The sequence below is a fragment of the Chelonus insularis genome, unplaced genomic scaffold, assembly GCF_013357705.1.
Source record: "Chelonus insularis isolate UGA/USDA-ARS -01 unplaced genomic scaffold, ASM1335770v1 contig_77_pilon, whole genome shotgun sequence".
Classification (NCBI taxonomy): domain Eukaryota; kingdom Metazoa; phylum Arthropoda; class Insecta; order Hymenoptera; family Braconidae; genus Chelonus; species Chelonus insularis.
The window spans coordinates 1,100,014-1,114,089 of NW_023276746.1; the positions used below are offsets into that span (position 1 = coordinate 1,100,014).

Below are 14,076 nucleotides of genomic sequence, written 5' to 3' on the forward strand. Positions count from 1 at the left end.
ACGACTTACAATGTAAAATAAAATTATCATTTAACGCCTTGATGTACATGGGACCATCACTTCGGTAGTACATTTTTTTAAACAAGTAATTAATTAATTTAAATTAAAGTTTAAGCCCAGTTTGAAGTAGTAACTCGATAGGTACATTTCTTGTCAAAAAAAAAACTTAAAAAATGAAGATAAGCTTCATTATTTGCGTCTTCATCTATATTGTTATTAAAACTAATGTTATTATTCTTATATCTGGAATTGTTATCTATTAAATTATTAATATTTTTGTTCTCTTGACTCTTAATCTGAACAATCATTATGATCAATGTCAATATTATCAAAATTATTACGATTGTCTTCTTTCTCAGCTGTTCACCACCTTGTACGGCTTTTATTCAACATTATCTTCTGAGTTAAATAATTTAAAATATTAAATAACCGAAAAAAATTCGATAACAAATAATTGATAATAATGTATAAAATTTATAAAAATTGACGTATTTACGAATACTAACTTCTATATTCAACTCAAGACATAAAGCTACTACAATTTAATTTACAGTAAAATATTTATTGCATTGCAGATGGAAGAACGACTTGGCAATACTATAAATTGATCTTCGATCGCTGGTGTACTCGCACTGGGCGACAAAGTGTTGCCATTCTAAACGCGCTTTGGAAAATTTACTTTCCCCAAAATTTTTTAACCTAAAAACTCTGTTAATGTCTTCTCCGAAGTTTAACGGAAGCATTAGAATTTTTTTAAATGTTTTCATCAATTGGTTAACGAAAAAAACTTCACTACGCAACTTAAATGCAGTCCAATTTTTTTGAAGGTTTTAGAGATAACACATGCGATTTCCGATATCCTCCTATACAAAATTGAGGCACCATTTATGTCGCGTAGTCTGTATCCCGAGTAGAATTTATTTTTGGGAAAGAGTTTGCACCCAATTTGAATTTCCTAATTTCAAGTTAGGCACCAAATGGAATATCACATTAGGCCCACATTGGGAATTTAACGCTTGTTCCTATTGGGACCAAGTGGGGAAAGCCTGATTAAAGCAAGTTAAATATAAAAACTAAATTGCTTAATTAACTAATTTTTTATGATTTCATATTGTTGAAATACTTAGTTATTAAACGCATTCAATAGTATATTACGTACCAAGGCCAGAAAGTTGGATTTTCTGGCGTATGTGGTATCCAACTTTTTGGCTGTGGGTCGTATACCATTTTTCTTGATCCTCCGCCAAAATTGTGTAAATGGTAAGGGGGAGGGAGCGCGCATCAAGGACAATCGAAAATAAGATCATTTAAAATTTATTTAATATTGAAAACTACTGACATATATTGCTGGTACCTTTGGCATTACAATACGTTGTTGGCACTTTAATTTAAACTAATAAATTCAGATGAACAAATTTAACTATTACTAATAAATTATAATGAACAAACTTAATTTTAATCAAATAATATCAACAGGTACCGATCAGCGGATTTCTTGGGCAATGTTTAGCAATGTACAATAACTTTTGCTTTTTTATCAAATAATTAAATAATTTCCTCTTCCTCCTCGTGTATACTAATATGAACGAATCCATATGTAAAATTTTTTAACAGATTTATGTAAATCATTATTTATTTTAAATCTCAATAATAAATAATGATAATGGCTTAAATATTTTCATACCTTTAAATTATTTATTTTGTCTGAAACTACAATATATTTCCAGTCAATATAATCCAGTTAAGGTTTAATAAAAACAATTAACTATTATTGAAAGCACAAAAAATATCTAAAAATATTTTTATTATTACAAGACTTTGTTATTGAAATTTAAAGAAAATACCTCATTTAATGTAAATCTTTTATATTGTTACAAATTTATTTTCAATTCATCCTTACAACGTTTTTATTCGTTCTTCAAATATTTCAATGAGGATAATGTGTTATGTGCCTAATTTAGATGTAATTTTTGTGAGCCTAATGCGGACCTAATAAACATTTCCTAATAAATGACGAATGAAGACATTGTGTCAGTTAAGTTCATAAGGTTGTAAATGGAAAGTTATTGGGTAATGCGAAATTAGCAAAATCTTATTTCATCCAAAAAACAACTTTATTAGGCATAAGTTAGAAATACCTCATTTACACTAACCATTCAATGCCCACTAAGGGCACAATAGATATTTAGGCACGCCTAAAATAAATTCTACTCGGGATCAAATATTGAAAGATGACGTCGTTGTACTATCTTCAGCACATATGTTACTTGTCATTTACTCAGTACACGAAAAATTACAGGATTAAGAATTATAAAACCATCATTGTATTGTTCTTTTTACTTGAAAACATTTAATAAATACATGTCACTTTTCACTTAATACGTTGCTAAATAATTCTAAGGATGATATAAACTAATATTCTATTAATTTATTTTATCTCATCTCTTGAATGCATTCATAATAGAAAGAAATCATTCATTTGAGCTGAAGAAATCTACTCTAATAAAGGTTTTCTTAACTGTTAATGAATATTTACTCGATTTTTTTCCAATAATATATTTATTAGCTACTAATAAATTATGTTACATTCAAAGAAATCCTTTTATCAGTGTAGTTTGCAAGATATTCAATTTTACATATGAAAATGACGAGAGGAGAAAGTAGGATAACGGCCCAGTTGTTAATATGGTCCATTCGTTTATTATGAGAGTATGGTGTGTCGTCCGTCAGCTAACCCAAAAATATATTGAAGAATAACTTCTTTGCAATAAACGGAAACGTAAAAAGTGACAATTGATGATAAATTCACAGAGTAAAATGTAATTGAAAAAAAAACAAAAAGTGGCCGATAATCTTACCTTTTCCTGTACTGTCTCTTAAACAATTAAATGTCGTTTATCAGCAAATAAATTTTTAGAATTTTTTTTTAATCTAAAACTTTTTCTATGCTAAATATAAAAAACAACTTGGTATTAATTAAATTTCATTTTTTTAAGATAAAAAAACAAGTACTATGGCAAATTTTATTAAATTTGCACTTTCTACTTTTTATGTCAAATCTGTTTTAATTTGCCTTGCCCTTAATTGTCTTCAATTTTTAATTTCGTTTTTATTTGAAAATTTGTTTCATAAAAATGTTTTTTTTTTATCACTAAAAGCTTGTAATAATTAAAATTTATCATGAAATATTAAAAAATAATAATTAACAGCGTCAGTCGATAGATAAATAATTTGAATATAATTTCAATTTCAAATGGTCTCATTTAAATACCTGACAATCTCATAATTCCCGTAAAAGTCTCGAGGGATGGAAACTAAGTTGAACAATCGTTTTCCAATAATCTGAGAATCGATATGTCGAATAGCTCGACCGTGCACACCGTGAAATGGTGAGAGAACGATAGTAGAGAGTGAAACTAATTAATTTGCAAGATTACGAAAAGCAATAGAATGATTTTAAAAAAAGGACAAAAGTTATAAAATAAAAAGTAAGAAAATAAAATGATAGAGAAACGATAAAATAATATTAAGAGAGTATAGATATTGAAAGGGACACGATTGAATAAAAATTACTTCTATATTACCTTTAATTATAATGTTGCACATTACTAAATACTACTTTACTTTTATTCGTTTTATATTTTTTTTACTTTTTCATCAAGTTTACATCGATAAAAATTACATAGTAATAATACTACTTTCACTATTATCAAAAAATAAAACACTTTAAAAAATATTGGTATTTGATAAATTGAGAATAGATATTTTTGTTAATCATATTTTATTACGAGCATTTCGTCAATTGCATTAGTCGCCAGACGTAAACCTGACAAGAAAGAGTAAATAAATCAGAAACGAAAGACAGTGCTTGGACACTTGTGAATATTCATCAGCACCTGAAGCACTGTCTTCTCTACATGAGTTGTGAAAACCTTTTTTCTCCAACGTATATGCACATATACATGAGTATAAAATATTCTAAATATTTTAGGAGACTGTTCCGATTTTTTTCCTGCTATTTTTCATAATATTTTGTGTAAAAAGCTACGAGAATTTTTTTTTCAGCAGAGTGATTCTCAACATGTAGGATAAGTTTTAACAAATTGTTTATTCACGATTAATATGCACTATCACGTATAAAATAGTTGTTTTATGAATATTTGTTTTTTTTTTCAGTCAAGAGAAATGTATTGACAAGTAAAGGTGATTGTCAACTTTTTTTATCATCCATTATCTGTTGTAAAAATGATTATCTGATCTTGGTTGAATGTCCAAAACATGGTCCACTTAAATTTTCTGATATAACACTAATAGATCATAAGATTTAGTAACGAAATTTGGCAACAAATAGCTCGGATTACATTTTTTTACGGTATGTCATAATATTACTACCTCATTTTTACCTTAAAGTTACCCTATTATTATCCACTACATAAAGGAACAGGTAGGATTTTGGTCTAATCAGTAATATAATCGATTCATTCATTTTGCGAGCACGCTGAGTCTTTCATTAGCTAACTTTCACATATATTGAGAAATAACTTATTAGCAATAAACAGAAAATCCAAGAAGTGATGATTGCTAATAATTTGACTAACAAGGAGTCCACAAGAGCGTTAGGTCCTTAAATCGAATAGAGATTTTGCATGTATTTGGTACTCAGTGAGTGTATTCATATACTCAAACCCTGAAGCACATTACTCAGCTATTGCTGAAAAATAAAATTTCTTAAAGTTTGAGACAAAAAAATTCTTTATTATTTATTAACATTGAATAACTCGTTATGAATATTTTCTTTTGAATTTTTACTCATTCTTAAATCGCAAATTTACGAATTTTTAACATTAAAATATGGAAATGTAATATTCGCATTTGGTTAATAATAAATAAAATTTGTAGGATCAAAAATATGAAGAATTTACAAAATACAAATTTTTCGATCAATTCTTTTATTAATTGGTAACATTTTATTTGATGTTCATTCATTTGACCCGATCGTTGTGCCGTTAATTCATTCCCCTGTACAAAAAATTCTGATCGTAAGAAAAGGGTTTCTTGACCCTCTATGTCTGTAGTGTTCTCGGATTTCGTCAGCTGCACCTTATTCTACTCTTACCCGAGTAGAATTTATTTTAGGCATGCCTACATATCTATTGTGCCCTTAGTGGGAATTGAATGGGTTAGCGTAAATTAGGCATTCCCAACCTATGCCTGATCAATTTGTTTTTAGGATGAAGTAAAATTTGCCCAATTTCGCACTACCCAATAACTTCCCAATTACAACCTTATAAACTTAACTGAAACGATGTCTTAGTTCGTCATTTATTAGGAAATGTTTATCAGGTCCGCATTAGGTTAACAAAAATTACATCTAAATTAGGCACATATTACATTATCCTCATTAAAATGTTTAAAGAACAAATAAAAACTTTGTGAGGATGAATTTAAAATGAATTTGTAACAATATAAAAATTTTTTATTAAATTAAGTATTTTCTTTAGATTCCCATAACAAAGTATTGTAATAATAAATATATTTTCAGATATTGTTTTTTCTTTAAACAATAGTTAATTGTTTTTATTAAACCTTAACTGAATTATGTTGACTGGAAATATATTGTAGTTTCAGAAAAAATAAATAATTTAAACGCATGAAAATATTTAAACCATTAACATTATTTATTATGGAGATTTAAAATAAATAATGATTTACATAAATCTGTTAAAAAATTTTACATGTGGATTCGTTCATATTAATATAATAGTAATAATTTTTTAATTAAATGAATAGCCGAGCGGGTAAATGCACTGGTCTCAGATGCGAGCAAGCTAGCGATCGTAGGTTCGGATCCCCCAAGGAACAAATTGCAGCATCTGTATTTTCGCGGAAATTTAATTATAATATGTTTAATAATTAGTATTTTAACAACATAAAATCATAAAAAATGAGATAATCAAACAAAACTTACTTTTTATATTTAACTTGCCTTAATTAGGCTTTCCTCACTTGGTCCTAATAGGGACAAGCGTTACATTCCCAATGTGGGCCTAATGTGGTATCCCATTTGGCGCCTAACTTGAATTTAGGAAATTTGAATTGGATGCGAACTCTTTCCCAAAAATAAATTCTACTCGGGTAGTGTACAGTTCGTTAGTTTATTTTCAGCGTTTGCCCTAAACGGACGTGTTTCCTTATTTGTGTAATAATTAATTCTACGTTGATTTGGATAGCAAAATGTCGGAAAGCAAAGAACTTCCTGGCCCCTTTGTCAGTGAAGATACAATTCTTGAACCATCCTTATGCAGTGATAAGTCGAAATTATTATTGAAAAATACAGTAATGTATTATAAACGTCATCTTTTCGAAAATAATTTAATTGGATCCGAGTCTTCACCTATAATACTTAATGATGTTATATCAATCGGCGAGATATTATACAATACGACATTGAAGATTTTGAATAGAAAACAATTAATTCAAGATGAAGAATTAATTCATACCGATAAAGTATATGAAGAAGTAAGTTTTTATATGATTCATTTATTGGACTATAAAATGAAGGCTGTGAACATTGCTGAGGTACACCCTTCATGAAGTTTGGCAACTCTATGGAAAAAAAAATGCAGTCGTTAAAAAAAAAAGTATCTTTCAAAATAAGAGAAGGATATTGAAAAAGGAGAATCTATCTTTGATAAATATGCAATAATCGATTCACGGACTTATCATTTTGCTAAAACTCAATAGTATTATCAACAGGTTACAATCAAAAATTTATAGCAATGGGCACTAACTGCTGCTTCATAATTTGAAGATTTTGATTTTGAGGCCTCTAAGCATTGACTTACAAATTTTAAACAAAAAAATTGAATTCGTCAGTGTAAGATCACCTAATACGTATTTAAAAAAGAAACCCTGTCTATTGAAGAGATGTTAGCTTCAGCATAAACTTTTCGTACACAAACTTTATGCTTGAAACAACATTCCAACGCTGACTTTATAATAAATATGGATCAAACAGGTACACTGTAAATCCCAGTTTTCCAAAATGCTTCATTTTAATGCGGATAAGTGTGTTAAATATGACGTTACCCATTTGATTAACATTTTAGTTACTTTCTATACACTTAGATCTGCGTTAGAAGTGACTACAATGTTAAGCAAATAGGTGACGTCATATTTAACACACTTATCCGCATTAAAATAAAGCATTTTGGAAAACTGGGATTTACAGTGTATGTGTAATAAATCATGAATTATACGAAAACGTTTATTGAATATTTACTTTAAAAAACGTTTACAGGTGTTTTTTTAACTTCCCATTAGGAAGTTATTGAAATTGGGTCGATTGGTGAAATTTGAATTTTCATCATATCTCCACGTTTCATGGTATTTGCAAGCATACTGACCAATTTTTAGAATGATGTGTGTATGTACGTATGTATGGACGTCAGCATTTTTTTCGTTTTCGATATCTCAAGAACGGATTGAGATATCGTCTTTAACTAAAATTAGTTCGAAAGATGTTACCATAAATAAGATCTGAGTGAAATTTGAACAATAATGTCTAGTCAGTATCGACTCAAGGATTTTAAATAGCTAATCCTTTCATTTTTTTATTAGTTATTTTGTTATAAAAAAAAACGGCTATTATGAAATTTTTTGAAATGATAAGAAAATGTATACTTTTACTAATAAAGTAATACCTCTAAAGTGTACTATACTAAGACAACAATGCAATATTTACTTTTACAGACCAGTTATAAATTTAATTTAAAAAATACAAAATTATTCGCAATTGATTGAAGAAAATTCGGGAATTAATTTTCGTGAAGAGTGTATTAAAATTTTAAATATGCGTATTTTGCACGATAAGTTGTATCATTCGATACTCTAGTATGACTTAATCAACTCCAACATATAAAAGACATCAGAAATTTGCATTGTTCAAATTTAAAAGAAAGATGGTAATAATTTGCATTGTTCAAATTTAAAAGAAAGATGGTAATAAATTCTTGATCTATATAGAGAAATTTCTATTTATGATCCATGAAAAAAAGAATTCAATTTTTTTCGATTCAATTCACTGTTTTTTGTTACATCCTAATTCCAAGTAGATATATTTACAAAGTTTAAGGGGCGTAAAACTATGATAGTTGAGGGTCAGGGTAATTGTTTGTTCTAACCCCAAGGTTTTTTTCATTACTCTCTTGCCCTTTTTTCCTTCATCCTCAAGGCAATATCATTTCTGTTCAACCACGTGATACCTATTCCCTTTCATCACCGAATTATGACGCCCTCTATTTTCTATTCCCAACATAAAGTCAATTTTTTCTTCAATTTTTTATACTAAAAACTTTATTTTAATTAACATCTTACGCCGGCAATAAAAAAAATCTTTTATTATCTGTTCGTTATTAATTTACATGTATTTTTTTTTTACTGATTTATTCGTTTTCTTTAAATTCGATTTTTCGTCCAACTGACCAGGCACAGTAGGAACTTGTCAAATGTTAATAATAGCGTTAGTATATAAGTGTGTAGGCGGAGTCATGCACATGCCTTCGTAATAAATGTATTTGTGAAAGCCGGCAGCCTCAGACTTGAGAGTTGCAAGAAATAAAAAGAATAAAAAAAAAATAAATATATACGAATAAGAAAGAAGAGAAAAAAAACAGCTAAGTATAGACGTAAGCGTGAGTCTTGGATTGCAAATAATATATGAACGCTCTTTCCAGACCGCTTTGTATACTTGCACGTATTGTGCATTTGACAAAAGGTCTTGGCCTTATTTTTTTCTGACATCTTTTTTCCACCTTCCATTATTTATTGAGTTTTATTTTTCAAACTCATCTTTTTTAAACACTAGATAGCTGATAACAAAATAGTTTTCTTTACAAGATTTCCCGTTATTTATTTTCTTGGCCGATGTTTTTCTGTTAAACAAACGAGATTGAGGCATTTATTTCATCTATGTGCAGTTTTGTACAATTCAAATAAATTTTTCTAAATTAGCCATCAGAATACAATTTGATAAGTAACCATCATACGAAAAAAAAATTTTTTTCACTTTTACATCCCATCAGACTAGTCTATTGCTATGTGTATTTTTTTTTTTTGTTTTCATTTCGTAGACATCTATGTGTATGATTATTTTCTTGGTTCGTTTGTAGCTTTTTTTTCTACCATATTTTGTAACAAGTGTCTTCACAATAATAACGACGTTACCACAGCTTTTTTCTTTGTAGTGACATCTTTCATAATTTCATCATTGACGTCAAAATAGTTAAACGTCTAGATAACTTTTAAAATTAAATTTTTTGGTATATTTAAAAAACAAGTATTTTAGTCTAGTAGCGGTGCAATTTTATTAGCGAATTTAACCTCTTATTTTGAACCGAGGTTATTTTTATGTAAAATTGCACGAGGATTCTGAAAAAACTATTCGCAGGCAAAAAAATGTACCTGTCATTGAGTATTTTTGTTATAAACAATTTTTTCCGACTAGAGTGTACATTTTCATTAATAACTTTGTAGTTATGCAGAAATCGACGATACTTCATAGGACATTTTTTGTCCTTTACTGTCTAACGAAGATTTCTGTCACCTCACTTTTCTTTTTTTCCGCTTATTTTTTGAGACATTCGATTTCAAAAAATGAAAAAGATCGTGCTAACTCTTTTACAGTTATCATGCCAATTAGTCGGTATTACAGAATGTTTTCCAATCGATCTCAAAAAGATTTCTTAGTATAATATCGCAAAATTTAATCGTTTTTCTTTTTCCCTATGTCTTAAATTATTTATTGTCAATAAAAGACTTTCTTTCGAAATTTTTTTCAGATTTTGCACCGCTACTGGACTATTATCAAGACTAAATGTTGAACAATTTTTTTTTACACAGAAGTAAAGTAAATTAATGTTTAAGTTAGATATTAATAATTAACTGCTAACTTTAATAACAGATAATGAACTTACGGGAGCGGCTGGGTGTCTCGCCGGTGCGGGGTACATCTTCGTGGTGAAAATTTAAAATCACGCTTGTAGCAATTTCACCAACTGTATCCTCTAATCACTCCATACTCAAAGTTAAGTTTATAAAGAAAGGAAATCATGTATTTTCATCACTAGCTCATATCACTTGTGTATTAAATGTTTAAAAATTCTTTTTGTTTAATTAGCTCAATTTTTTTATTATTATCTATTTTAATACAAACATATTCACTCAATTTCATTCAAAATTGTCTCACTTTTGTATCAATTTTAATTTTAACTAATTTTTTAAATTAAATAATACTAAAATAAAATCTTATTCTATCTCTTTTTTACTCTAGTTAATGAAATATTCATTAAAACTTGTCAATTGGTTATCAATCATTTTATATATTTTTAATAATTTCATCTTATCTCCAACGTGCGACCTGCAAGTATCAATATTATTTCGTTTAACGTTTAAATACGTTTTATATGTTTCCCTCAATAAACTGAATTAGGTTCGGAATAAGAAAGAGAAAAAAATTATAGAGTTTAAATGAAGTTTAATGATAAATAAAATTAGCCAAAAGTTGATAATAATGTATTTGCTAATAATACTTGACATTAAAATAATCGATTTATTGTACGATTTAGGAGGTGTGTAAACACCATTTAGCGTACACGTTTATCCTAATCTCCAAATACACGCAAGTCTCAAGGTCTAATGTAAGCTTAGTACTGAGAATTGACATGACTGATTAATTTCCGGATTATTAACCTTGGAAAATTCAAAATTAATGAAGATGACAAATATCAAAGTTTTCTAGGGAGGGAATTATTTTTACTGTTTAGAGCATTTTTTAACACAAAGTGACAAGCTGGTGAAGTTATGGTTAAGACAATGAATAAATATTGTTATACAAAGAAAATTCTTAGAAATTTCTTTACATTTATTTAAGTTGGTATTACAATAATAAAAAATTCCTAGTGATGAAAAAAAAATTTTGATTCTTATTCGACAGATTTCTTTTTTTATTTTCTTATATAATTGACAAAAAATCATTTGCCATTTTTAAGAAATTATTTAGGTTTATTAGGTTGGCACTGTTATCATAAAAATTTTTTAAAGACTAAAAAAATACCCGCGACAACAATTAGATAATCTTATCAATTTCTTTACTCACATAATTTAAACAAATTCACATAAATTTTCATTTTAATTATTTGAGTTCCTTAAGTTGGCATTTTCAATAATAAAAAGTCTCTAAAGACTTGAAAAAATTTTTAAAGTTATTATTTAGCTAACTCATTTGCAATAATCATTATTTAATTGATGGTATTGAAGAAAAAAAAATTATTCAGAAATAGTTATGTTGTGAAGTGAGAGTAGAATGTTAATTAATAGACAAGTGTACGAGCAATCAAATAAATAAAATAAACGGTCAATTTTCTTTTAAACCCTACAAAGTCTAGACGCCGGCGCGAAATGAAGTAGAGTTGAGTCAGGTCGTCTTCTTAATTGCCACCGGAGGAGAGTGTTTGGCAGTTGCTTGCCGAGTCCGAAGTTAATCGGAGCTTGAGGATCGTTAGTAAAAACCGAAAAAAGTGGTCACAATGAAACACAAGTAAGTTGAAAAAAAAATCTCAAGTATCAACTTCATTTAACACGTTAATTAAATTTATTCTACTAACGAAACAATATTAATTCAACGATTAATCAATAAATCCTCAAAATTATTCAAGAAAAATTATTGATTGTTCTATTGATTGAGTAATATCCAGTATTGCAATATTTGATAAAAAAGCGTGAAAAAAGATTTAATAACGCGTTCATAAAAGCTACAAAGCTGTGATTTTGTTAATAAAATACCTCAATTGTCAAACAATAATATCCATAAAAATAATTTGATTATCACTGAAGAATAATAACGATAATGAATATCACACAATCACTTGGTCAACAATGCAATAAAAAAATATAAATCAACGTATTTAAGTAAATTAATGATTAAAAATTAAATGTAGAATTACGTCGTATTATAGACACTTGATGAACGAAAAATACCGGCTGAGTTAATTCACAAAACACATGAACGTGCCGCCGAGTCGGCTAAGACTAACGAGAGAAAACACCAATAATGGCGGCTTTGAAAGTGTGCGCGCGCGATCTCCCACTATTTTATGTATTATCACCATCTCTCTTACTAGTTCACATTCCTGCCATCAGTTGTCCTTTGTTTTCCGTCTCATGCGCACGCAGTGAATAATCGTGGGGTAATTTCCATGTCTTTGTCTCTCACGAGGCGAGAAAGGAAACATCGAATGCCGAATGTTGCCTTGCGTCGTCGCAATCGTCATCGGCCAAGTGTTAGATTAGAAGGGGTAACAGAGATGGAATTGAGGGGGCATCAGTGGTATGAGGTTAAAGGGCGGTGGGGCGCTGCCAATACAACCAAACCTTTCTGTGAGCAAGTGAGACCAAAGTGCCTTTATGCAAGCAACCTCTTTGCCTCTTTATTACCTTGACTGGACCCTACATGCGCAATATCACGCGGTCATTCAAGTGTTGATTGTGATTAGTTTATGTAAAAGAGGGTATAAATATCTGGAATGGGGTGAACTAAGATATTTAGGTACTCTCGTTCAATTAAATTACGCCATCAGACATTAGAGTACCTTAGAAATCTATAATGCTTCAAAAATACTAAAAACAGCTCATCAAATTAGTTAATTAAATTACCAAAACAAGCTAATTTTTAGACTATTTATTTATTTAAAAAATTTCCCAAATAATTTTGTTGATAATACTGTGGGTGAATCCACTAAAAAAGGCTATTATTGAAATAATATAGAATTGTACTGATAAGATTGCTTATAAAGAAGTTAGTGGTATAATGTGACAAGCGGTCGGTGGCGGTGCTAACCTTGAAGGGCGCAGGGGGTGCCACCCCCCCTTTCTCAGTTAGAATGTAAAGAGATGTATACATAACAGTCACATGCGCACTAATCTTCATCACTATTTCTCTTTCTCCATCTATCCTCCTCACTCGTCTTGTTCATGAGAATCAACGAAACGCTTTATATTAAGATAGTATGGGTCCCAATCTAAAACGTATTGCGATTGTATTAGTATTTTGGCTTCGTGTGCTTGCAAGCTAATCGTATTATTATATTGGATGTTCGTGTGTGTATTGCACAAGACGTGATGAGCAATAGAATGGGAGATTTTTCATGCTGATCTTTTTGAATTGGAAGATTATTATTTATGAATGATTATTTTATTCATCCATCTTGAATATTTGTTTTTAGTATATAGTTAGATAGTAATATTTATCAAAATAAAATTGAGATAATCAATTTTATAGAATAAAGTCCTTCTTTTAAAGAATTAATTCAGCAACAATGTGTAATGTTAAGGTAATTAGGATACTGTGTAGTTTATAGATAATTTTTATGTTGTTGGAAATGGTGATATATTAAATTAAATACAAGACAGAAGATTGATGATGTAGCATAGTGGCAAAGAGGATAATGAAGCTGAACCTTATTGCAAGATAGAGATGGGAACGTGAGTATACAGGCAGAGCATCAGAGAAAAGCAAAACTTTGTTTAGTTGGTGAGTAATCGAAGCTTGGAGGTGTCTGTATAAATGGATCGCAAAACTCATTTATAAAGTTCGACTTTTTGCCACTTTTTTCAAATTATCATTTAACTACGTACCTGTTCATTTATTTATTTATTCTATTTCTTCGTTTACTCTGTTACTTTCTTGAGGAAAATTGATTAATTGTTTTCTCTTTCTTTTTTGCAGAGTGAAATGTAATTGAAGTGGATGATAATAAAATTTGTTTTTACTCGTATTTTACTTTTGAATTTCTTTGTCCGTATAAGCTTTTTATGGTTTATATATCATCCGATCACCGCCTCAAGCAAAAATAGTAGTAGAAGTTGACCCTTGTGAATAGGTATAGTATATCTATCTGCTCTTTTATGCTACTCTACCAAAGTTTTACTCGTGCTTCGAGGATATTAGTTGTCAACTGGGAAAAGAAGGAAAGAAGGAAGTAAATCAACGATGAAAAAGTCAAGCCATGTCTACTGATG

At 29.2% G+C, this 14,076-nt stretch overlaps 1 protein-coding gene across 2 annotated transcripts in view; it reads right to left on the reverse strand.

The window, feature by feature from the left end:
- gro (groucho) overlaps positions 1-12,073 on the reverse strand; it is a 57,475-nt gene extending 45,402 nt beyond the window's left edge. For both annotated transcript variants that reach the window (XM_035090431.1, XM_035090430.1), the window contains exons 1-2: positions 11,842-12,073; positions 9,975-10,197 (exon numbers count right to left, since the gene is read on the reverse strand). In XM_035090431.1, the coding sequence (XP_034946322.1) occupies positions 9,975-10,010 (36 nt within the window). In that variant the 5' untranslated portion in view covers positions 10,011-10,197; positions 11,842-12,073. The remainder of the gene's footprint in view (positions 1-9,974; positions 10,198-11,841) is intronic.
- Between the last annotated feature and the right edge of the window lie 2,003 nt (positions 12,074-14,076).